The sequence below is a fragment of the Filicampus tigris genome, chromosome 19 (assembly GCF_054856515.1).
Source record: "Filicampus tigris isolate MCC_2025a chromosome 19, RoL_Ftig_1.0, whole genome shotgun sequence".
Lineage (NCBI taxonomy): Eukaryota > Metazoa > Chordata > Actinopteri > Syngnathiformes > Syngnathidae > Filicampus > Filicampus tigris.
Genome location: NC_141235.1, coordinates 6,811,759 through 6,836,856, shown reverse-complemented (window position 1 = coordinate 6,836,856; position 25,098 = coordinate 6,811,759). Strand labels below are relative to the sequence as shown.

General features: G+C 43.8%; 2 protein-coding genes across 17 annotated transcripts in view; both read right to left on the bottom strand.

The window, feature by feature from the left end:
* The window catches only part of shisa8b (shisa family member 8b), a 30,824-nt gene extending 21,268 nt beyond the window's left edge, over positions 1-9,556 (bottom strand). For 2 of the 4 annotated variants that reach the window (XM_086017430.1, XM_086017428.1), the window contains exons 1-3: positions 8,830-9,555; positions 8,535-8,577; positions 8,326-8,421 (exon numbers count right to left, since the gene is read on the bottom strand). The gene's annotated coding sequence lies outside the window, so the exon portion shown is untranslated. Of the gene's footprint in view, positions 1-8,325; positions 8,422-8,534; positions 8,578-8,717; positions 8,809-8,829 lie in introns of those variants that run through there. The other 2 variants (XM_086017431.1, XM_086017429.1) reach the window with 2 other exon arrangements.
* Positions 9,557-9,773: 217 nt separating this feature from the next.
* mrtfab (myocardin related transcription factor Ab) overlaps positions 9,774-25,098 on the bottom strand; it is a 32,051-nt gene continuing 16,726 nt past the window's right edge. For 5 of the 13 annotated variants that reach the window (XM_086015878.1, XM_086015877.1, XM_086015876.1 and 2 more), the window contains 17 exons: positions 19,419-19,484; positions 17,401-17,456; positions 17,075-17,156; positions 16,761-16,919; positions 15,913-16,076; positions 15,697-15,822; positions 15,421-15,489; positions 15,160-15,344; positions 14,889-15,069; positions 14,073-14,447; positions 13,022-13,990; positions 12,610-12,810; positions 12,447-12,539; positions 12,163-12,303; positions 11,942-12,034; positions 11,704-11,764; positions 9,774-11,558 (listed from right to left, as the gene is read on the bottom strand). In XM_086015878.1, coding sequence (XP_085872004.1) covers positions 11,002-11,558; positions 11,704-11,764; positions 11,942-12,034; positions 12,163-12,303; positions 12,447-12,539; positions 12,610-12,810; positions 13,022-13,990; positions 14,073-14,447; positions 14,889-15,069; positions 15,160-15,344; positions 15,421-15,489; positions 15,697-15,822; positions 15,913-16,076; positions 16,761-16,919; positions 17,075-17,156; positions 17,401-17,456; positions 19,419-19,484 — 3,578 coding nt within the window. In that variant the 3' untranslated portion in view covers positions 9,774-11,001. Of the gene's footprint in view, positions 11,559-11,703; positions 11,765-11,941; positions 12,035-12,162; positions 12,304-12,446; positions 12,540-12,609; positions 12,811-13,021; positions 13,991-14,072; positions 14,448-14,888; positions 15,070-15,159; positions 15,345-15,420; positions 15,490-15,696; positions 15,823-15,912; positions 16,077-16,760; positions 16,920-17,074; positions 17,157-17,400; positions 17,457-19,418; positions 19,485-23,233; positions 23,839-25,098 lie in introns of those variants that run through there. The other 8 variants (XM_086015882.1, XM_086015884.1, XM_086015881.1 and 5 more) reach the window with 8 other exon arrangements.

The following is a 25,098-nucleotide window of genomic DNA, read 5'->3' as shown; positions in this document are numbered from 1 at the left end:
TAAATCTAAACTATAAGCCGAAACTTATTTTCCTAGCATGAACCCCCGTGGCTTGAACAATGAATTTTGGTTGATCCAGTTATTAATTTGTTTTGGGTCGTGACAACATCTTCATTGAACTTCTGTCATTTGAGGACATTGATAAATATAGCTGTTTATTATCTGCATAGACTTGATTGGTTACCAACATTTGCTTTTTGAAGAATTTGACCCAAAAGTAGCATAATCAGGCGGAACAAAAGGGCTCCAAGGATTGACCCTTGAGGGACCCCACATGTCATGGACAAAATTTGTCTCAAAATAACTCCTTTCCATATTTTGCCTATTGAAAGTCCACTAGTTTAATGCTAATGGAAAACGTTCTACACTTTTAAAATGCAAAAAAATGACAATATTACCGCAGCTTAGTTGTGACCGTCTCTTTCTGGCTTTCATCATCACTATGCCTTTGTAACACCTTGGTCCAACTCCTGATTACAGTGTAATTCAATAGTTTTGTCTATGTAGTGTATGTTGTGGAGTATTATCCTGCATTTTTCTTATTTTTAAAATTTCCTTGGCATTGCAGCTCAGCATTTGCTCAGCTTTCACAATTTCTGGACATTTCTTGAGCTGTGAGTGTGTTAGTGTGAAACATGCAGAGGACAGTCAACATCTGCTGTGGTCACTCCTGCCCGTCTTCCCCTCATCGGTACGCCCGTCCCCGTCTGCTCTTGCTTTTCATGCATGCATGCGCACTCACACACACTTGCACAAACACCTAAACACGCTCTCTCAACTCTTCCTTTCGTCGTCTGTCTGTTGGCACCATTCCTAGTCCTCCCTGCCCTCCTCATTCCCAGATATCCGTGTTGCAGGTTTGCACGAGGGTGTGTTTCCAGTCCAAAACGTTCACAGGTTGTCCGAGTCACGCTGCAGCTTGGCCACGCGTCTGCCAACGCTCACAGTTGAGCGGATGTCACAATAGACGGAAGTTTTTTTTTGTTTTTTTTTCACTAAACCACCACATGTACATTTCTATTGAAATTCTAAGCCAGATTGACAAGGGCCTTTTTGCTTCGCTTTTCCACTAATCGCCTCTCCCAAAATCCTCCTCCTCTATATGTCGTCATCTCGAAGCAAACTCTGCGCATCCTCCACGTCCACGTTGCGTGCGGTGTGTGTGTGAGTAGGAGCGAGAGCGGGAGTGTAATGGAGAGAGTGAAAAGACGAGTGTAAATGTAGGACAGTGGGGAGGAGGTTGACTGAAAAGAAAGAAAGGAAAGTGGGGGTGGAATAGTGAAGAAGACATGTTCGGCTGGAAACCAAAGAGGAAGGTGGTCACATGGGGCATTGAGGTGTGTTTGGGTTTAATCCAAATGAAAATATGTAAATGACAATTTGATGGATTGTGGTTTGAGCGCAATCATCTGGTCATAATTTTACTTCGCACTCTTCAAGACACAATTCACGTTTTTTTTTTTTTCCATATCTACTGTCCAGATGTTTGAATGTGAATGTATCTTTGTCTATGTATGCCTTAAATTGGCATGATAACAGTCCAATGCGAACCTAATGATAGCAAACACAAGGCTCGAAATAAGTGGTTTCGCATTGCAGTTTGCGAGGCAAATTTAGGATGTTGTGGCGCGATAAAACATGTCAAAATGCTAATGTCATCCAGCGTTTTTTTTTGTTTTTTTTACATTTAAAGTCCACTCTCAGATAATAATATTCCACGATAGGTGAAAAGAGCAACTTTATTTTATTTAAAAAAAAAAAAACATTTTAAGGAAATCTTTCCAGACATAAATAAAAGAGTCAGATCTAGATTTGCATATAGACAACAATGCTGGATTTGAAAGTAGTCTGTGCTCTCTTCTTTTGGCTGAATTTGCATTTTAGGTTACTTGTGTTGTGTCAGGGCTGCAAAATGTTTCTATTTGGAACTTTGTTGGAGAAAAGAACAAATGCATAATAGATTTAAAGAATCCATATGAAGAGTAGAATTCACTTCTATTTAAATGGCTCGCAAAAAAAAATACTGTGTGCTAGTAGTGTGTGTGTGGGGGATGTTTGGAAACAGGAATTCTTAATAACTGCAATGAATTAGTGTTTATCTTTATCTAGAGGTCTATTCACAAAAAGCCTGTCAGCCTCCAATTATCGTGTCCCCCGACACATGCTCTCACTCTCCCCAATGTGTTGAATATGTAATATGAATAATTCATACGGTTGATGAATATTCATATTTTAGCATTGTGTGTGTCCAGTAATAACACTTGATGGAATTGCACTTATTTTGTTGTTCATCACCACCAATTATCCAATCCCTCTGAATTGTAATGTGCCAAGTGGGATTCTGGTAGATGCAGTAAGTCATTAACCGCGATGGTAAAAAAAACATCAAACTTCTGCATTTTCTATGCGCACTTATGCATAGAATAGAAATGTAACTGGAGCCTCCTGTATTTTCTGTTATTCACTAAAAAAAAATACCTATTCACAGTTTTTTAGCTTAGCAATAAAAGTATTATTTTGATGCCAAGAAACTATGTTGGAGTGAATAAAGGCAATTCATTTTGACAATAATAGTGCTTTGCCACCAATTTGTGACATCTTACTTACAAGGATCTATGTTGAAATAAATTGAGCAGGAATCGATTTCCATCTTTAGAAATTATAAACCATTTGCGGGGGGGCGTCAATTTCTCACAAGTTACGCGTATTACTGTCACATTTAATGTCGTTCAATGATTTACAAACATCAGCATGCAGACAGATGTGTCTCTTGGCTGGTGTGACAGCGCGGCGGTGTCGTGTCAGGCAATTACAAGGTCAACTCCTGTGGGACAAAACGACTGAGTGCAACAGGAAGTCCATTGATCGACAAACATCAGCCTATTGATCACTGCTTATAGGGTGTAATGCCACGGAATTGTGTCAGGTGCTGACAGGGGCCGACATTTAAAAAAACAAACAAACAAAAACATTTTTTTGGGCTGGAACCAATTATTGGCATTTTCATTCATTTAAATGGAGTGGAAAAAAAAAGATTTGACATGCAAGTGTTTTGAGTTACAAGAAAGGTCACGGAATGAATTCAACGTGTATGTCAAGGCACTATTGCAGTTTTAAGCAATCAATGAAACAAAACAAGCCAGAACTTGGCTCGTTTTTGTGATCAACTTTTCTCAGGTTGAAGCTTTTTTAATTAAATCCACTTAACAATGTACAGTTAGGCAACGCTTCAGCTGCCTTTCGAATGTTTGTGCGCCTGCTCTCATTTATTCACTGGACCACATTTAAATATGAAGGGTGCATTCGCCAGGGAACTGGAAATGATCATCGCAAATCACTTAACACAAAGCTCCACACACAGTATACTGCAGTATAAAATCATTAACGGATATAATTACATTTGTCGGATTGAGTTTTTTCGGTTGGTAAAGTTTTGATTTGGATGGTTTTCTTCAAATCCATATATTTGCGTGGAGTGTGAAGTCATTCCACTCCGGGAAGTTTTAATGTCCTCAAAAAGCAAACGGTGCCAAATGAGAACGAAAATGGAGTGCCGAGTAATGAAAGTCTGTTGGTTACACGAATGATCCCTGATGTTTCCCCTGACCGTTTGACTGCACTCACTTGGCCAATTAGAAAAGCAAAGATAAAAGAGGTCAGTGATGTCCACCGGGGATGAATCGCGGTGCAGAATTAACAACAAGGGCAACGCCCTCACACGCAAACATTCCTCAGCCGTCATTGTTGTTCATTTGAAGCTTACTCCAGGTCACATGATCAGCATGCTTCAATGTTGATTTTTAGACATATTTAAACAGAGTTACCTTATTTAGTTTCATGAGACGGGCAAATGTTGGAAACACCATACACATTGCATATAAAAAGTCGATGCACCCCTTTTCAAATGCCAGGTTTTGGAGAAATAAATGACACCAAGATAAATCGTTTTAAAGCTTTTTCCACAATTAATGTGAGCTACAATCCCTCAACTCAGGTGAAAATTTCGCTATTGCAATTATGGCCATAATACATTTTTCCCGTTTGGTTTTTGAGAATAAACTTCAACTGCTTGAAAAGCATATGCCACGAAAAGCCTTCTAGAACAGCAAAAACTGTATTTGGTGTTGACCAGAGGGGACTTTAAACGGGGGGTGGGCGTGCGCAGACTCACATTTAAAATGAGTTGGAATGTGATTGGCGAGCGACTTTAAGAAAAGGGTGTGCACACTTGTGCAAACACGTTATCTCAGTTGTTCATTTTTTTTTTTACTTCTCCTCTTGGAAAGATTTTTATTTATTTATTTATTTTAAATCAATTGGGTTACACTGCATGGGCCACATTAATAGTGGAAAATATTTTGACAATTTTGTCTTGGTCTCATTGTTCATATCACAAAAACCTGGCATTTGAACAGGGGTGTGTAGACTTTTCATATCCATGATGCATATGCATGCAAACTATATATATATTACAAAAAAAAAAAAAAAAGTTCAATGAATATCTACTTGACGTTGTCAGTCACCATCAAAAGTGAGAAACGTTTTTTTTCTTTGTTTGGATGATTTCCAAACACAAAGCAAAGACTGTGACGCTGTCATCAGAATAAATGCGTGTGTCTGTCTGTTTCCGTACTAATGCCCTTTTGGACCTCGCTGTCATTGGTGACCTTTCACAAAATGAAAGGAGATGCAAATATGCGGCTTCATTTCGGCCCGCTACAAGTCATTTCCACAACGAGCTCCTCTGGGCCATCTTAGCTCAGGCACAGCGCCACCGGCATCCTTTTTGCCACACAATCGTAATGAATCTCATTTCTCGGCACCTTTGTGTCGACCTGTCCTGTTTCCGTCGCCTTTGACTCTGAAGTTCCGCACTTAGATATTTACACGACTAACTGAAAAAGTCTTGTTATGAAAGCTTTACTGGAGACTGTGCAAGAAACCATATTTGGGAATTTGGGCTTATAGTTGGCGGTAAATTCATTCTGATTATGATTCATCAAGTGACGTTTCATCGTCGAAGTGTGCGAGATTCTAAATTTTACAAGACGAGGCAGTAAGACACGAAATCCATTGTTGGATTGATTTTTACCCGGATGAGGTTTTTCGGACCTGTCGCTCTTAAAGTTCAAATTGTTAACCTTTCTCACGTTGGATGAGTGCTTCACACGTGTTCTGTTTTTGTATGCATCCCAGACAGTGTAAATGTGTTGAAACGTCAATGTGAACGTCAATTATGTGTAAATATTGCCACATAATAGTGCCGAGTGATTGCTCGTTGATCAAGCGAGAATTTATTTTAATATTTGACTATTCAATACAATTTTCGATAGGATACTCAAATACTAAAATAGCTGCAACTCCAAAGTTATACTGGCTTTATTTTTATTCATTTATTTTTAAATCATCCCTTGCTTCAGGTCCCTGAAATCGCTCCAAATTACAAAATTGCTCCTAAAATGAAGTCAGTGGCTACGTTTACGTGGGCAAAATTTCTTGAATCCCATCATAGTTACAATTAAAATTATCATCAGATGCACTGTTTTCACGGACACTAAAAATATTGATGAGGACTTGCATGTTCATGCATCACACTTTCGATCAGAATAAATTATTTTGGCATGCGCAGATTGACCAAATATACCAGAAATAGTCGTAAAAGAAGCCGTGTCAATAAAACATGGCTCCGTCCATTTCTACTTTAAACATTAGCCAAGTGGAAAAGCCAAACATTTAATTGATTATCTGAGTGATACTTGGATATTTGCACTCAAATGATGGGCACCACACACACACAAAGTTGACAATGCATCAGACGACGTGGGAAGCCTCATCGCTCCTCTGAGGTCACATCAGTCACAGACGCCAAGACAACCCCCGCATGTGTGTGTGTGTGTGTGTGTGTGTGTGCTCATGAAGAGCCAGTGAGCTAGGGGGGAAGAAAAGCCACAAAGCAGGTGAGCTTGGCATTCATGCTTCATCTTTCGCAGCCAAACACATTTTCCACATCCAAATGACTCCACGGGTGCTGATTAACCCGAAACGTGACCTTCTTTATTTCAATTTAAAAAACGCTTCATCACTGTCCCGCCTGCTGATGGCTAATATCCATGCAATCAGTGTTACAAGTAGTTTTCAGCGTCAATGTGAGCGTGCTCATCTTCTAAAGTCATCATTTAGGAGGATACGTTGAAAAATTAATCATATTTTCTTTCTCGAAAAAAAATTGCACGACGGCATTCGAATGTGTCTTGCTCTACCGCCCTGCAAAAAAAAAAAAATGCTTGCAAACATATGACCTCGTAGGGAAAGATGTTTATACTGTATATGAAAAGATAACGCTCTTTTATTCTCCAATTTTTTACATAACCATATTATTAGAAACACCTATCCAGCTGGTAATAATTGCTGGAATGTGTGAGCGCATATTCCGTGATTCACGCAAAGTAGTCGTTTTGATTCGAGGCGTTTGATAGATGACAATGATCATTTCAAAATTATATTGTGTCACTCTGGATTTTCAGAGCACACAGTTGCCTGATTTTCAAATGACAAAAGGGCCGAATGCATTAAACATGATCATGCTCTCAATTTTTCACTGTCCATAAGAGGCGTGCCACAGGGTTCTGGATCGGACCCCCTCTTATTTGTCATAAAATGTGTCCGATGCAAGTTTGCATTTCTATGCTGATCCCACTGTTATTTACATGGATCAACTTTTGTCGAATCTTTGCTGAAAGCTTTTGTAGCTGTCCAGCATCATGATTTCACTTGAAAATTGTTCTCAATGCTAATAACAACAAAGCTCGTGTTGTTTTCCAATTTTCAATGAAATAGCGGTGGTTCAGTTTTATCTTGAAGAAAATCTTTAGTCCCCAAGATTGGTACCCTCAAGCTCGTCTCTGCCAAGAACAAAGAGAAAAGCAAGGGGTCAAATCTCAAGTAAGCACTTTGAGTGTAACTTCGGACTTTCCCTTTGACACTTTGCTCACATGTTTGACGTGCTGCAAATTACTGGCGTGTGTATGATTAAAGACGATACACTGGCTGCAGTGGTGGTGGACGCGTTTCAGTGGGATGAAGGATGGAGATGAGAGCTTCAGCCCTCGAGGCCCCGTGGCACTTTGGAGCTCAGCGCGGTTCATTAGCGGCAGGGCTTATCGGCTTCGCTATAGGAGGTCGTGACGCTACAATGGGGGGCTGCTTTGACACGTGTGCGTGCCGTGTGGTGAGAATCTGCATGAGAGCTACACCATGGGATCATATGTGTCTTTGAGAGGAGATGAGGGAAAAGTCGGCCGGTGCTCCAGGGATTGGGAGCAAGCAGCCAGTGAAAGTCAAACAAGACATGTAAAGCTCTCTCAGTCCAGTGGTAGACAAACTATATGCAGAGGTCACTTGACAAAGAACTCTCCAATCAGTTACACCGCTTTGATTTTAGCGTGCAAATCTGTTGACACAATGGTTGTCTTTTTTTTATTTATTTATTGAACCGATGGACACCACAGTATCTCAATATATTTCAGTTCATTCATTTCTATGTGTGTAAAAAAGATGAAGTCTTCAAAAACAAAAGGTTTGAACAATCAAACAATAAACACGTGATTTTTTGCGGGGTTTCCAACTGCAAAGGGGTCTTGTGCATAAAAACAACCATTCAAGTATGGCATAAAACAGCTGAACAACAAACCAACATCAAGTGCACAAACTAATTTTGTGCATTTCTAATATAAACTCACTCAAAATTTGTAATCTTATTCAGGTAGTATTTTTCCTGCATGTCACTAAAAACCCAAAGCACAAGCCCTACTCACAGTGTAGTATAGGGCAGTAATTTATAAGAAGCAAGCACAAATTTAAGCAATGTCTGCCATCGAGTGGTGAATTGTGCCATTCCAACTTAAAATTATAGTGAGTAAACATGTTGATAATCCCCTCCCAATTTTTTCGGGGAAAAAAAAATCAAAATATACATTTTGGAGGGACCACTCTGATGAATGTGGGTTTATAATTTTGTGAATCCCCTTTCACAATTATATAACTTTTTTTGGTTCTTGAAAGTATAACATTATTGTAACATTAAGACTAATCTTGAAATTATGACTTTTTATTTTAAAAAATGCGTTCTCAGAAATATATATATATAACTTATATAAATCTGAAATATATACGTTCTTAAAAATATGCCATTTTCTCAAAAGTAACACTACTTTCATAAGATTACGGTCTAATCTTGTAATCCTGTTTCAGGGTGGCCCTAATAGTGTCCCTCAAAGTTTATTTAAAAAAAAAGGTTATAATTAAAAAAAGCTACAGGTGACATACCTGTTTCTCATTCCGTTGTTTGAAAGTCAGACACACATGGGACTAGTCCAACATAACGCCTCCATCATCCCAACGTAGTCCACAGTGTCCACATTCCTTGGGTGGGAAACGAAACACACAACAAAAACATTAAATTATATAAATAATAATAATAATAATAATAATAATAATAATATTGAAATCGGATTAGAATATCCAGGCATACTTACTGCAGTGTCTGGAGGCTAAATATCTGGACACTATCCCATTCACCTTCAATCAAAAAACACATACTTTTAAAAACAGAGTTGTGCAAACCAATACAACAAACATTGAACTTTACATTGCATTAAACAAATTTGCTTATTAGACAAAACTTCAACAACTCAACCACAAGTGGGTTTTAGACGCACTTTATTGCTTGACGTTGAATGGGTACGTCCATGTACTGAATGATTTAAACTACCACCAGTTTTATTCGACACCTTACATAAACATTTGAATATTTCATCGTGTCAAACTTACCAGCTGCATTGGATTTAGTCAGCGGCGTCTACACATGGAAACTACATCCTGTTATAACGTTCAAAATAAAAGTTCATCTGAAGGGGCAAAATGCAGTCTGTTATAATTTTACCCTTCAAACCCAGCGACTGTGTTGTGTGTCGACCCTGTCGTTTGGGGTCGTTTGATGACACGATTTTAGTTACCATTTTCCCCCAGTTTCTCAGACTACGAGCCCCGTTTTTACACCGGAAAACAATACATCCGAAAATGATTGCATTAGCTTCATCGGCCTGATATTCAAGTCACTCTTCTCCAACTGTAAAAATGTAAAGACAAATGATAAAATACAGTACTAACACGTAAGATTTTAAGTTTCGGTTACGCAATTAATACACAATGTGTTTAAAAAGTCATGCTTAGAGTATGTCCGCTGTGTGGTTTACAGCCATATGGTTTTTGCTTGACAGCATCAATGTCTGTCCAATGGTGCCCTCTTGTGGCAATTTGTAGGTTTCTCCCTTCCTGTAGCGTAGGTCAGTGATGTTACTACGGCACCTTTCGACTGACGTAAAACTTCGTCGCAAACCGAGGAGTCCCGTAAAAAGATGGGCTAACTGCTCTCTTTTTTTGTTGTTGTTTTGTTTACAAGGAACAGATGGGTACAATGTGTGGTCATTCGAAGATGAAGTAAAATGCATAGGTAAATGATACGTTGAGTGTGTTGAATGCGGTAGTTCATTTGCTCATTAAAAAAAGTGAATATTTCTGCGCCGTCTAATAAAATGAAAATGTATTTCAATTAAATTATTTGACGATAATTAATATATTTGAATTACCCAATTTTATGGCAAAATTGGTATGACATATTACAGGAGTCCCGATAATGTAAACACTTGGTGGGTTGGATTTAAGAATGGAGCCCATCTCTGCCCTCAAAACGCAGCAATGATTTGGACAATTGGTTTCATAGCTTTTTTGTTTATTCTTTAAAAAAAAATGACAAGGTCCAAGTTTTTTGGAGGCCCCGCCCTCACTTATTTCCCCCAGCTGGCTAGCTCCACTAAACAACCAGCAAAGAAAAAATAGCCATATGAACAACTGATAATATACACCCCATATACAGCAATACATAGTGGTCTACCATAATGTTACCAATAATGCGTAACCTCAAACGAGGCTTCAATTTAAACTGTCGCCAGTGATAAGGTTCATTTCAACAGCAACTCGTGTGGGTGGGCATCAGGTTGCTAAGGTAATGGAGGGAGGCCATTGACAGCCGCCCCCCAACAACCCAGCTCACCAGTCACGTAACAAAAGGTGGCTTCGCCCAACATTCGTAAACTGACCTGAACACCCCCCTTTAAACCAATCCGATTTAAGTGCAAAGTTTAGGAGGCACTGACACACTTGCACTTCACACACACTTGCATCTGCTAGTACAAGATTTGATGTGTAACTGTTTTCCTTGAAATGACTGATTCACTTTGAGCAGGTGAGCACACAAAATGGTACAGACTTGCTGATGGATCCTCATTGGAATACTGTACAGATTACTTGAAGCCCACCTCATAGTGCATAATAAAGCCAGTAATGGAAAGGGCTGTGTGTATGTGTGCGTGCATGGGAAGCCGGTTGAGCATTTATCCAATATCCTTGATATCCGGTTTCAGTTCCATGTACTGGTGAACTCTTTGACCTCACTAGTAAAGACAATTCTGCGTGGTAATAATCCACCTATCTGACTAGTATCTTTTTTCCTCACTACATTTCTGAACACTTTTAGGACAACTTTGGCATACTGAACTGTACTAGCAAGGCAAACCTCCTCATGGGCATTTTGGCGCTGCTAGTAGGTGTCCAGGAGGCCACTAAGTGCATGACACATGCCTAGTAGATGGGTCTGGTAGTGTTACAAATGCTGCACAGTAATTACCAGTAAGGTTTAGTTGCCTACTATTAGGTCCAAAGTGGCAATAGTAGAAAAAAACTGTAAATAATAAGTCTATTCTATTATCTTCCTATAGAGAACAAAGTGGACTAGTACATGGTCTTTAAGATGGATATCAAGGATATCGAATAAACACTTAAACGGCTTTTCATATGCGTGTGCCAGAGAGCCCAGCAGTGATAAAAGACAGCATAGAGAAGGTATCGCGGTGGAGTCTGAAGGCAGCACGCCATCATCTGAGGCTACAGACACGACTCCAAGTGTAGCTGCAGGTCCGTGCTGTCCAGAAAGTCAGCAGAGAAGACACTGGGCGGCGTGTGCGGAGCCAGGGGGGTCAGGCTGGTCCCCCCGTCCCCTCCTCCTCCCCCGCCAGAACCGCCCCCGCCGCTGGAGTTGGAGCTCCCCACCATGGAGATGTCCAGCCAGTCCATGCTGTCCAGAGCGGCGTCCCCGAAGTCCAGCCCCGTGGCGTGGGGAGAGAAGCCCAGGTCGGATGTGTCCATGGGGGAGGGGGGGTGGTCCAGGATGCCGGCGGTGCTCAGCATTTGGCTGTGGAGGTCGTCGATGAGCGTCAGGCCGCCGCTGGGCTCCACGTCGAGGAGCGCGGAGCTCTCCAGGAAGTCCTCCAGGCGACCTCCGCCCGTGCAGGGCTCCCCCGCTGGGGTGGGAGGGGAGACTAGGGGGGAGGCAGGGGTGGGAGGGGAGAGGTGCAGAGGGGACGGCGGGGAGTTGGGCGAGGGAGGGTCCGAGTGTAGAGGGGCGAGCGAAGGGTCTGGATTGGCCTTAAATCCCGGGATTTCTTTTGGAGGGAACAAAAGGAAAGGAGTAAAAAAAAATATATATTGTGAGTGAGACGCGGGACGCTGGGTGACTATTGTGGCGTTTGAAGCAAAACCCAAGTGACATGTACAACTAAGCGGAATGTGTTTGCAAAATCTTAGTACCTCCACTCTTGAGAAGGATATCAAAGAGGTCGTCCATCTGCTGACAGTTGACGCCGTTTCCCTGCAGACAGAAGAGACCATATTACTTGTGATGGGTGGACAAATAAATGCATTGAAATTTGAAAATGAGCTCCACAACACAAGAAAAGATAAATGAAGTCTTGCAACAAAGTGAAAGCGTATAGCTAGAAAGGCAGCCAGAAGAAGGGCAACCGCTAGCAAAAGAGGGCGGACGTACTTTGGAACGCTGTGTAGGAAGAGAGGTGTTGGGTTTGGGGGAGGGAGGAGTAAACAGGGTGTGTCGGTCATAAGGTGGACACACCCGCTCTGTCTGCCGGGATGGAGTGATGAGAGGAGAAACGAGAGGGGGGAAAAAAAAGTCAATGAACGCAGGGGAGAACGAGGAGCAGAGATGGAAATGGAGACGGGCGCGACGGGCGCGACGGGCGCCGACGGTACCTTGAAGGAGGAGATCAGGCTGCTTTGGCTTTCGCCGTCCGACATGTCGTCGAAGAAAGGCTGCAAGTTGGGGGGAGCGGTGACGCACGAGCTGGCCGGCGGCACGCCGCTGGTGTCCACGTGCAGCTCGGCTTTCGGTCCCTGGGGGAGGTAATTAACAGCACGTGTCAACCGGCTGAGTCGAAAGGTAATAAATGATGGATAAATTAACGAGAGGTGACGGATAGCTAAATAGAAAGATTGCTGGTTGATCATAGTCAGCATCACAGAAACGGTGCTCGCACCTTTTTGATTGGCTGGCTCACACCCTGGCTGACTTTCTGCTCTTGTGATTGGCCGTCAGCGCTGGGCAGCTTGTTCGGAGTGGACTGCAATCTCTGCAGGGGCAAAGACCGTGAAAGGGCGTGCGGCGTCCTCGCGAGAACGCATTTAAGTTTCGGTCTGTACCTGCAACGTGACACGTCCGTTGCTTCTGGCCTGCGAGGGCGCTCGGGTCTGACCGTCCGCCGTGCTGCTGGTGAGGGCGATCAAGTAGTGGTTGCCGTTGGTGTCGGTGACCAGCGTGCCGCCAGCCTTAAGGAGGTCTAACGAAATAGCCTGAGTGTGAATCTGAGTGCCGTTCTGTTGGTTGATGAAGACCGGTGTCACCTACGGGGAGAGATAAAAAAAAAAAAAAAAAAAAAGGAGAAAAAGAAAAAGAGACTTATTACTTCCAAGTTGCATTAGCTCTTTCACATACTCAATTTATTCACGTCATTTTCCTCATTAAAATGAACTGCCCACCACCCAAAAACACTATTTTCCCACATGTTTTGAGCCCTGAACGCATCAGTGTAATCCGTGACGATGCCGGCCCAACCTGTTGCGTGCTGCCAGTGGCCGTCTGCTGTTTGTGCAGCTGCCTTTGCTGAGCCTTCAGCTGCTTCCTCTGATGGCTTTGGTTGGCTGCAGGCTTGTGGCCGGCCGCCGTCTGGTTGTGGATTTGCACCTGAACCCGCTTCAGCTGAACCGGGCTCTTGTGCTGCGTTTGGTTCTTCTTCCCGTGTGCTAGTTGCAGCTGGTTCTGCTGGGCCAGTTTCTGCTGCGCCAACTTCTGCTGGGCCTGGAGCTGCTTCTGTTGCGTCTGCTGAATGATGAGCTGCTGGAGTTGCTGCTGCTGCTGCAGCAGGATTTGGGCTTCCTTCTTGTGCTCGGGCTGTTTCGGAGGGCTGGACTTGGGCTCCGGAACTTTGCGCGACTGCTTCAGTTGCTCCGTTTGTTGTTGTAGCCGATTAATCTGCTGCAGCCTGAGCAGAGTCTCCTGGGAGCACTGCATAGGCTGGGCTAGTCTTTTGCTTTGGGCCTCCTCCACGACACCCGTCATGCCTTCCTCCGTCTCAGCTTCCTGCTTCACCTTCGCCAGGCCATTGGCGAGCACCGGCGGTTCGATGGCCGAGGCTTTGATGAGCGTTTGAGGCTTGACGTCCGGAGACGCCGTTCTCTTGCCGCTTCCTTCCCGCTCCGGCGTCACTCCTCCCGCCATCTTTCCCAGCTCCAGCTGAGATCGGAGTGTCTCCACCAGCCTCTGCTTCTGCCTCAGCATCCGGGTCAACTCCTCGATCTGCTTGTCCTTCTCCTGCAGCATCTGGTCTTTGTCCATGGACCAGGAATCCACGGCTAGCACGGAGAAAGGCTCCGGGGCCTTAACCGAGCCAGGCGAAGACCTGTGGAGGCCGCATGAGCTCTGGCCTTCTTCTTTGGGCTGACTGAGCGGTTGGGAAAGAGGGGAAGTGTTGGACGGCTGCTGGGGAGAAGGATGGAGGGTGAGTTGAGTCAGGGGAGAGCTCACCTGAAGAAAGAAAAAAAAAACATAAAAAGGTGTTTGGGAAAAGCCTGAGAGAGGAGTGTGGATTTTGTGACACGGTGCTCACCATCTCCCCGAACATGTCGCCATTACAGCTGGTTTCATCTGGACTCAGCCCTGCTAATGAGCGTTCAGATGGCGAAGGAGACACGGGCGGGCTGGAGCTGGTGCTTCCGAAGCGCATCACTCGACCAGAAAAGGCCTGAGCCAGCGGGGACAGAGCCACCTTGAACCCAGCCTCGGCCGGTTGGTGGTCGGGGCCGGCGGCCGGCGCGGTGCCAGCTGCAGAGGCGGCGCTGTGATGGATGGCTTGGCCATTTTTTGAGATGGCGGCAGGGGCGGCGTTCTGCTCCTGGTAGTTGCGGAGCCTCTCGATCAGATCGTTTTTGGTGCCCGAAACCGTCAAACCTCGCAACTTCAGTTCCTGTTTTAACTCAGCGACCTGGAACAAAAGCGGTACTCAATTTACTCAAAGTGAAAATGTCAGCAAAGTGGAGCTTTTACAATGCTTTGAGCGGCAGTGCCATAGACAAATTCATTTTCATTCTTTTTGTTTTCCACTGTGCTGTGGTGTGGCACTGCTGCGAATCATACTGCGAGGTGTTTATTAATTATATTGTTGATGCTCGTGTTGCTAACAAAATATTTAAAAAAGCAGCACTCAGTGTGATTCAGAGCACAACTACAAACTACACTCGCGTATACGGTACACAAATATTAATAAACCTCTGACAGCGTCAAGAGAAACAGACTCACAATTATATGCTATAAAGAACAGATTGTTGCTCTTTAAATGTTACTGTCAAACTATTCATCTTTTGATATTAAACTCCAGTTCTGATCAGTTCTGCCCTAGCACAGTACAGGGGGGTTGTTTTTTTACTTTATTTACTTTGAACTCATCAAGGTTGGCGGGCAAAGTGGTGGGTTTGGCCCCTCCCACTGAAGTTTGGCCCTGGCGTGCGTTTCCATTCGTCAGGGTTGAGGTGCTGTTGGGGGTCGTGGGAACGTTGCGGGTGGGGGAAGGGCTCGGGTTCGTCGGGAGGGGCTGCTCTGGTGCTCGCCTGAGGGCGGACATGAAAGCGAGTTATGCGTGGATGAGAAGTCCCACGTCGTGCTCGTGAATATCACCGACGGTGGCGCTTGACACTCACTTGGGAGGCGCAGGCAGGATGGTGTGGTAGTTGTAGTGCTGCTGTTGCTGGTTGAGAATCTGTAGCTGCAAGAAGAGCTGCTGTTGCTGGAGGAGTTTGGCGTAGGAGGAGTCCATCAGAGGCGGACGCTCCTTGTCCGCCTTCTGGTCTGGAGGGATGTACTGGTGGTACTTCAACTTCTTCACCTGCAGGTCATGGAAACCAGAGTAGAAAGACATGAACACTCTTTCGCCTCGTTATAAGAGAAACACACTTGCTTACCTTGGGTTTGTTGTCCTTTGCTTTCTTGGATCTCAGCGGAGGACGGTCGGAGTTCGTCCTACTGTGAGACTGCGGCCAGAAATGGTGAGGATTTGACAATGAGGAGACGTGGTTGCAAACCGGCTGTATCGGATCAGCCCGTCTTTGTCTTAATTCAATTATGGCCTTACTCGGCTTAAGACATTACAGCCGCAGTGTTTCCCACATATACGGTACGTTTATCTGTGGCGGGCTGCCACAAATGACAATTATTACAAATGAATAATTAATATTCACCTTGAGCTGCCCAAAGGGTGTGCGGGAGGTTACTATGGTCCCGTTTGCCACTTTGAGGGGTGGGGGAGAATCCGACCCGTTGGCCACAGGAGTAGGAGGCGGCTGCGCAGCGGGCGGAGTAACAAACTGAACAAAAATAGAAAATTTCACTAGTTTAGATGAAAATACACAAATGTGTTTGTATACGAATCGTTTCCTAGTATTCTTTGACAGCACCTGTGTGGGGGACATGTCTCCATTCTGAGCCGGCACGTCGGATGGCGATGGCTGCGCGACTGTACTCACAGGAGAGTCGTGATTGGCGAGCTGGTCGGGTGACAGCGCATCACTGCTGTCCTCGTCCAAAGAGGAGCTCTCTCCTCCGGCTCCCTTTGGAGAATCTGGAACAGACGGTTCAAGAAAATGACTTTAGAGAAGTTCATTTCTACACGAATGTACGTACTACCATATAGTGTATACCATGTTGCAAAACAAGGACACCATGTTCCATCATAGCTATTGTGACATTTCTCTTGTGTAACATTTAGTATAAAGTGGTACAAAATATATGAGGACATGTTTAAGTCACGCTTCTAAAATGCAGAGCATGAGTTCAGTGAAATATTAAAATCCAATGCCCAATTGTTACTGGAGGTGAGCAGATACTAAGTTGAATATCATTCAAGTAAGACAGAGACTTTTTTTGCAGACCAACATGAGGTCATACTTTTCACGCTGTGTGTTCATATATTTTGGAACTTGTTTTCAACCCGCAGCAAAGTTGTTTCTTCCTTTAACCACACCCTTCCCCACTACAAATCAGTTTAGGTAGTTATAGTGTCATACTGAAAAAACACCCGGACCAAACGCACTCTCCGGTTGCTCTTGTTTTCTTGTGTCACCGCATTAACTGTAAATACGTACACTGCCAGTGAGATGTTTGGAGATGTTTCTCAATCAATAGAATGAGAAAGTGTGCCCAAATATTTTGACTCAAATCTACTGAAGCAACTGCGTACTTATTCAACTGTTGTGCATGCATTTGCCTGGTGTCATTGAAAAAGCGTGTATGGCGAAATAGTTACCAGGTGGTGACTGCTGATCAGGGCAGACGGACAGGATGTTCTTGTGCACCAGTTCGATGGGACCTGGCCTGTGAGAGATCTTGTCGTTGAGGTCGTCGGCAAGCCGGGCTCTCTTCAGCTGCAGCTGTTTGGCCTGCAGGGAGGGCTCGGCCGACGTCTCTGCGAGACAGACATGCGCAGGTGAGCTGCGCTGAAGCAGGATACGGGCAGTGCGACGTTCGCGCTGAATTTGAGCCTCCGCTGTCATGTTACGCTTGCGTTAACTTCAAGAGCACGAGTATAATAAAGATATTTGAAAATTTGAAATGACAGACCCTCACCCTCCAGAATGTGCATCCTGACCAGCTCAGAGCGCTCGGGACGACTCCGGATCTTCCGCTTGAGATAGTCTTCGGTCTGTCCAAAGAAGCGCAACATGAGAATCGCCATCCCAACAACCACAGAACATGCGATGATGACATTAGTAATTTCGCAGTAACTTTTGTGTACAAATTAGTAACTTATCAAAAATATAGCTTGAGAAGAGCAACGGAGCATTTAGAACTTAGAATTTCCTGTTGCATGGACGACGAGTATATGCAAAGATTACACATTTTTATGCATTATTTGTTCAATACTTCTTTTCAAGGATTTAACTCACCCTTGCACGCTCCAGACTCCGCCGCTGTTCATGAAAGGCTGCCGGGCTCTTCAGCGCTATTGGGGAAATAAGTAAATGTAATAGCAATCTAGAAGTGTTCCGTTCAGCAAGCGGCAAATGTGACAAAACTGCTAATGGCTGAAGTGGCTGCAGAAAGGGAAGGTCAGAATTGTTATTCCGCACCAAGTGTCGATGATGATGATGACGAGGCTGTGTGCGGCGTGCGCTGAAGCATAAGCGCAACCTTTACTGACATGGGCCAACTCTAGTATGAGCCAAGGAAACACAATGTCTTTGCATCGTGTCTTTTACATAATTGTCCAAAGTGTTGCACACGTTACTATTAAATTTAAATCATCTGCAGATATAGTAGCAACACTAGCCACCTAGGACTGAGGTGAAGGGGTAAAAAAGACCAAGTGAAAAGCACTGAATCTCTCCAGGAGCTCAGTCCATTCTTGATGAGCAGATGTCTCGAGTTTATTTTTTAATGGGGAGCAAGGGGACAGACTGATGGTTTCGCTGTCTGCTATGGGCTTGTGGTAGGAAATCGTGTCAAAGTGCATTCGGAAAAGTATAGCGCCTGTAAAATTGAAAACAAAAATACTTTATATTGCGAAAAGTATAGATGCTGTAAAATTGAAACTAAAAATACTTTATCTTGAAACTAAAAATACTTTATCTGAATAATAACTGTATTTAGGGAAGGATATTGAAAAGACAGTGGCAGTTGGGAGTGTTGAAAGAGAGCTATCTTTCGATTGGTCAAGGGCTGGTGAAATCCATGCCCAGGACGCGCGTGGTGTCGACATTCTGGCCACGAGATGACACCCAGCGTGGGGGGGTGGGAGACATTCCTCGTGTCACAACTCCTGACGTTCAAAGGGGACCTGCATACCGACTGTGATGCAACCGAGGCATCAACGTCACAACACAAAGTAACGTTATGTTGCCTGTTTTGTTACAGTCACCGGGCGACACTAAATAACATGGAATCAAATGTTGCAAAGTTGACTTCCTCTTTAAGGTTTTTGTTGTCAAGCCTGAGTGAATGTATACATTATTTTCCAGAACAACTCACAATATGTTCACCATTTTTGTCATATCTTTAAATAGTCCTCTGTCATCCACAAAGTGACGTCTATGAGGAATTATTTGCCCTACGAATTCTTAAGAAGATAGCAGGTGAAGCAAGCGCCTCGCTCAAGACCAAAGAGACGGTCGTTAACGACGGGCCGGAGGCAGAAAGTTTCTCGCTCACACCTCCTACGGTTGCACACCACAATTTGACACCATGGCTGAACTGACAATTCAGCAGGGTCTGACAGAGGGGATCCAAGTTTCTTTTCTCTTGCAGCGAACCCCCAACGTCATGAGTCGAAGTATCATGTTGGTTGCTTTCTATGCACTTTATGTGACCCTTCCATTGCAATAACTCCCCTTCCCCTATTGGAGGTGGCAGTCAAAAAGGAGCGTTTGTAGAATCCTGGGCTAAGACAACATACAGTACAACATATTCCATTTAGTGTCTATTTGCACATACTGACAGTTGGCGTATTACACCTGCAAAATTTAGTGGCCTTGTAACATTAAATGGCTGCAGAGAGAATTACTAAACCTACTAAAGAATCCAGAGACAGCAAAAAAGACACTGCAGTGCATTTTGCATGTTGACCCAGCTCCAATGCACCTTTCTTTAGTTTTCTATCTATGAACAACATCTGACATTTACTTCATCTTTATTTCATTATCACTAGATTGAGATCGTACATTCTGTGCGGCTACATAGTTCTTTTTTTTTTATCTTAACCTAACTTTACTGTCTGATGTGCATTACCCTGAAACAGGAAGTTGGATGCAGCAGAGAGGAAGCTGCTCGTTTAGATAACATATGTGCAAAAATTGAGTGAGACTAGCTCAGAATTTAATGAATAATACACACCGTTAAGAGCTGATCCTTTCTCTAAGAGACTTAAAGGTGGAATTACGATACGATATCGAACATATGCAACACTTACGTGGCATGATCCCTTGACTGACAAGCTCCTCTCGCGTGCGTCGCTGTTGGAGTTTGAGCTGGAGGACTGCATGGAGACAGAGGAGGTAAAGAAGGACAGAAGGGGGAATCAGAGTTAGTCGGTGAGATGACGGGGGGGAAAAAAAAATAGCATCTGCTTGTTGTTTCTTATTGTCCCGCTGATCCAGAGTCCATTGTCCACATTCAAATTAATAAACCAGCACAGGAATCCAGATGCATTTGGTTTGACATGTCGAAGTCACACTTTCTAGCAGTTAGTTCTTCCCCCAACTTAACCCCCGTCAGTTTTTGGAGGTGACAAAAGAGGCGGGTAGAAGTAGCGGCTGAGTAATATACAACGCACTTCCTCTTTCTTACAGATTGTTTTTTTTCTGTCCATGTGAGAGTGCATAGGTGAACAATCAAACATTGCATCAGATGGTACGACGAAGCATGATAAATCAACAAAAGAACAAACAAGAAATACTTTGGAAGAAATTAGACTGCAAGCAGTCCAGAATGAGGGCGATAGTGCCATCTTTTTAAAACAGGAAGCACTTGTTACACAACTCAAGAGACCGAGAAAGGAAAGACTTTTAGAGAACAAGACATAGGAGAACAAGAGTTGGACTATGCGTAAGCTTTTCATATGCATGCATAGTCAAACAAATTTACATAGAAACATTGAAAATACAGTGGAAGGTCTAAATACGTTCTACAGTAGCAAAAAACATGTCACAAAAGTCACACACACCCCCCCAAACTGTTTTGCGTGACGCCATGCAAAGAGTCCTCATAGTCGGGAGACGGCAGCAAATCTTGCAGAATATTATCTCAGCATCTAAAACACTAACTTACAACGTGTTGTTGCACCGCAGAAGGCTGAGACTGATGACAAAGATATATACGATGACGACCGTAGTACAGGAAACACAACGCACACTCTCGTAGAGTTGCGACAAAAACACGTACGTGCGTCTGTACACACGACTTTCCGTACACACACCATCAAATTACTCTCATTTATAAAAGCTCACATTATATACATATACATATATATATATATATATACATATACATACATATACATATATATATATATATATATATATATACACACATACATATTTATATATATATATATATACACATACATATTTATATATATATACACATACATACATATACATAAACACATAAACACCCACACGCCAGCTGTCCGTCCTGAAAGGGTACGCATGTGTGTGAAGTTGAACATACCACCAAGGCTTGCAATTCAAGCATACCTCTACGCCAGCTAGTTTGAGGACAAGCAGCACCTGTTACTTGGCACCGACAAAATGACATTATTTGTTGTGGTCCGGCCAGCTAGCCGTCCTCGCCGCAGTGTGCTGCAGTCACTCTCTGTTATGACAAAACGTCTGACCGGCAACACCGCAAGCGCCAGGAATCGGCTTAGGCCTGCACACGTAAATGTCCTTCCTCAACTTCTTAAGCCTCCCTTGAGTGATCTCAGCTCGTCTGTTTTATTTACAAATGTATACAATGCCTCTTTAGGGATCAGACAAGCACAGGAGATTCGCCCTTCTAAGTAATAACACGTCAGTCCACACTCACTAATGTAAACACTGAGACCGAAAACACAGCCACGCGTCTTCAGTTCTACTGTACGTCTGCAATTGTGCAGCAGCTCAGAGATTAATTGTCCCTGAGAAGTAAACACACTTAAGAAACTCACGTGCTGCCCAAGTGTGCCATGGAGGAAGAGGCTGAGTTAAGAGGAGGGTGCCATGCCAATTGGCACTTCCCAAGATTAAGTTTATTCCGGGAAACAGAACCTTACACTTTCCTTCGACTATCTTGGCCTCTCACTGCTGCCTTATCCCCTTTCGCGCACACATTAAACACCCCAATTAATAACTTAACTGAACTATTTGTTGATCCACTTGTACTTGTTGAACCAGCACCTCGATAACTGGCCAAACGCCAACAAACGCAGTTCCAGTCTCCACAATGCATTTAAACAAAGTTCTCTGGTCTTCAACATCACTTTTCAGTTTGACCTGCTGGGTATGTAGACACAGTCAAGATAATATTAATATTGGCAAACCGTGGAACTCTCCAGGGGGATACAGGATTACACGCTACAAGCTCAAATCAGGTTTGAGGGCCATTATGGTTAATTTAAGAGGTTTAACTGGGACAACGAGGACACCACCAAATCGACATGCATGAAAAAATAAATTAAGGAAGACACAGGAAGCAACTATACTATTTATACTATCAAGACATTAATATTTGTCGAAACGAGACAAGACCTTGGTAGCCAGTTGGCATGATGTGACTATTTGTGTGCCCAAACACAAGATTTAATTTTTACATTCATCCTGCAAAGGTTTGATATGGTTGAGATCAGACCTCTTGAAAGGACAGTTAATTTTATCTACCACCACCACCACTACTGGGGCAGAGTCTTGATGGAACAGAAAATGGCCTTCCCCAAAGATTAAGGAATGAGAAACAGGTTTTATAGGTCAAAAAACTTCTATTTACTGAAAGCTGAGCCCTGTTAGTGGGGGGGAATGGGTACATGCACACTGACGCAAAAACCCAGCTGCCCCATGGAGGTTAAAGTTAGCATTGGTGTCAAAATGATCTATTTCCAAATGCTGCGCGCATCATTTTGCAGCGAGCAATAAAAAGTTGACCACAAGTGTCTCCATTGGCACCGTTAGAAGCAGGCAACACATTCACGCTCTTCCGGTGGCTTCACACGATTCCATTCATCTGAGAAAGCCACCAAGAAATACAGCGATGAGGCAGCCAAGAAAGTAAAGCTCAAGACAGCGGGGAAACGTGGATGGGTGGTCTCATTTCTTAGCCTCTCAAGTGCCATATTTGATTCATGATTTGGTTCCAATTTGATTATTATTTTTTAATGTAACCTGTCAAACGTTATGAAGGGTCCCAAATATTTAACACCACTTTTTCAACCGATGCAGCCATGTGCCGCAGAACGCTGTACAGTACTGTCTTGTATAGTTAGAAATATTGCTCTCCATGTTTTGTTTGACAGAAAACTAAACGTACGTATTACAAACAAAAAAAGATTCCACCATACACAGCCAAGCACCTGTTTACGAGTGACGTGATCTATTCCGATCTGCCGTTTACATGCTCCACTAAGTTAATCAGATCAGCTGTGGACACAAAGGCAGATGTTTCACTAGAGCAACATCTTCATAAAAACAAATATTTTGAAACGAAAAATGTTCTCCTGTCGCAGACGAGCTCTGGCAGGACGCTGCCATTTTAAAGCGCGTATACGACGACGTCGCTCTGCATTTACGTCAAGGCAAGACCATGCGCAGACCGGACGAAGCTCGGCTACTCTGATGAACCGTTTACACGACACTCGTTCGGATTGGCAAAAGCTAAATACCACCCCTGTGAATCCGGATGAAATTTCGCTGTTCGAGGTGTCTCTACGGAGCATTTTCTTTGTTTCTTTGTGACATGGGACAAATCTGCTTACTAATAAATGCGCCCTCGCGTAAGGCTTCTAAATTGAGCAGTTTACACCTATCACCACTCTCAAGATGGAGGTCCTGTATTGTGTTGAAAGTATTTGCCAGGGATATAATGACAGTCCACTTCTTCCAAGCATTACTTATCGCCACCTAACTCCTGTTTACTATTTATACCAGGCAAATACAGTACTAATGTGAAGACTGTAGACTTGAGTTCCATAAACACAAATCAGACCAGATGTCCTGTGCGTCTGCTGACGGCATGCGGCGGCGATGGATAACCCACCTTCTTTCAGGCTATGATAGACATGTCTATCATGATCCATCCTCACTTCTGCCTTGTCAATGTCATTGCCCATTGGAGGAGAGCCCAACGGGGAGTGTTCAAAGGACAGGCAATGGTTGGTGTCCAGCATAATCATTTAAAATGGAGATGAGTTAGTTTGTGGTAGTGGAAAACATTTAACTTCAAGGCCACCTTCCTCTTCTTTGATTTGACAAAATAGCCCAGTTGTCCCTGTAATAAGCGGATTTTCTCCTGGGGGAAAATGTGAGCCAAATGTTCAAAAGAGGTCCCGAGCAAGCCAGGGCAGAGCTCAAAAAAAAAAAAAAAAAAAAAAATGAAAAGGAGAAAGGCTGCTCCCTTCTTTCAATGCGTCGGTTCTCTATCAATGTAATCGATTGGTCTGCCTCAGCGTCTCGCGCCTTCGTTCCCACTCTTCTCCGCAGTGGCGGCCGGCAAGTCACGACAGCGCTGCTATGCGAATCTTCCCCCTAGGATATCGAAAGAAATCCACAGGGCGAGTCGTGGGCAGGAAAAACAAGCCGTGGGAGGAAGCGGAACAGAGGAAGAGAGGAGAGCAGTGAGCTGAGCAGTGTCCAGTGAGACTCTGCTGTGGCTGCAGCTCCTCCTGTATCTCAAGCGGGCACGTACACGCATGCGGTAATGCGCACGCACGCACACAAAGGCAGGGAGTGTTGCCGATAAAGTTCTCTTGCTCAGCTGTTGCCATTCATTCAATGCTACAGGCAGAGAGGCAGGCAGCCACTTCCATACTAACACACTGTTTGCAAAGCAGGATCAAGCACCGCCATCAAGTCCATTTAGCTGTTGAACAGTCGCAATCTGAAAACACTTTTTCCCATTGGCAACTGGTTGGAATTCAGACATTTGATAGAAGATGTGCTACAAGTGCTGTATTTATCGATTTTTTGTCGAACTGTGACACTGCTGGTAAAGCAATGACTGCAGAACGTGGAAGCCTGTGCTTCCCGGTCTTGTTAAAAAAAAAAAAAAAAAAAGTACCTTGCATTCCACTTTCACCGACAAAGAGGCCGCGGGTCGTGCTGGAGGCTGACGCTAAATTGCCCACCGCATACCCTCCAGCCTCAACCGCGTTTTAAATAGCATGACCAGCTGGCAGTAAGGGGGGGCTATATTCAGCGTGGGATCACCTGTGCACTCATAGGGTAAGGTTACTTTCAGGAAAACATACACACAAACTTAAAGCCCCATAATTCTTAGAATGAATAAATGTTTTATAAGTCAAAACAACACTGCTTCTATTTCATATACTGCTCTATTTCGCTGCTTTATATGCGGCAGAGAGCAGAGTCGACCGTTAATAAAACATTGCTATCTAACATACGCAGACATAACCAACCAGTGCAGTAGACCACTATATCACACAGGTGACTCTCAACACCCTCATCGCCCAAGAAAACAGGCCTTCACCCAAAACTAACAGCGGCCCGGGACTAGAATAACTCACAACAAGGACTCAATGATTGAAGTGCAGCTGCTCAGTCTGACTGACTCACAGTCTGGACAGCACACACAAAAAGGGATGACAACATACATCGGGACTAGGAAGTAGCTGTGCGGGGGCGGAGCAATATAAACAACACAGTTCTCATCGATTATGTCACACGTGATTTTGTATATAAAGACCTGGGATAGGCTCCAGCACGCCCGCGACCCTCGTGAGGATAAGCGGTTCGGATAATGGATGGATGGAATACTCGCGTGACAGAATTTACAAACTTGGGTTTTGGGGGGGGGGCCGATTCTCATCATTAACTCAACCAAGGGGGAGTTTTGTGACTTTGTAACTGCAAGGAATCTCGAATGTTGGTCTTTTCGGTATAGGA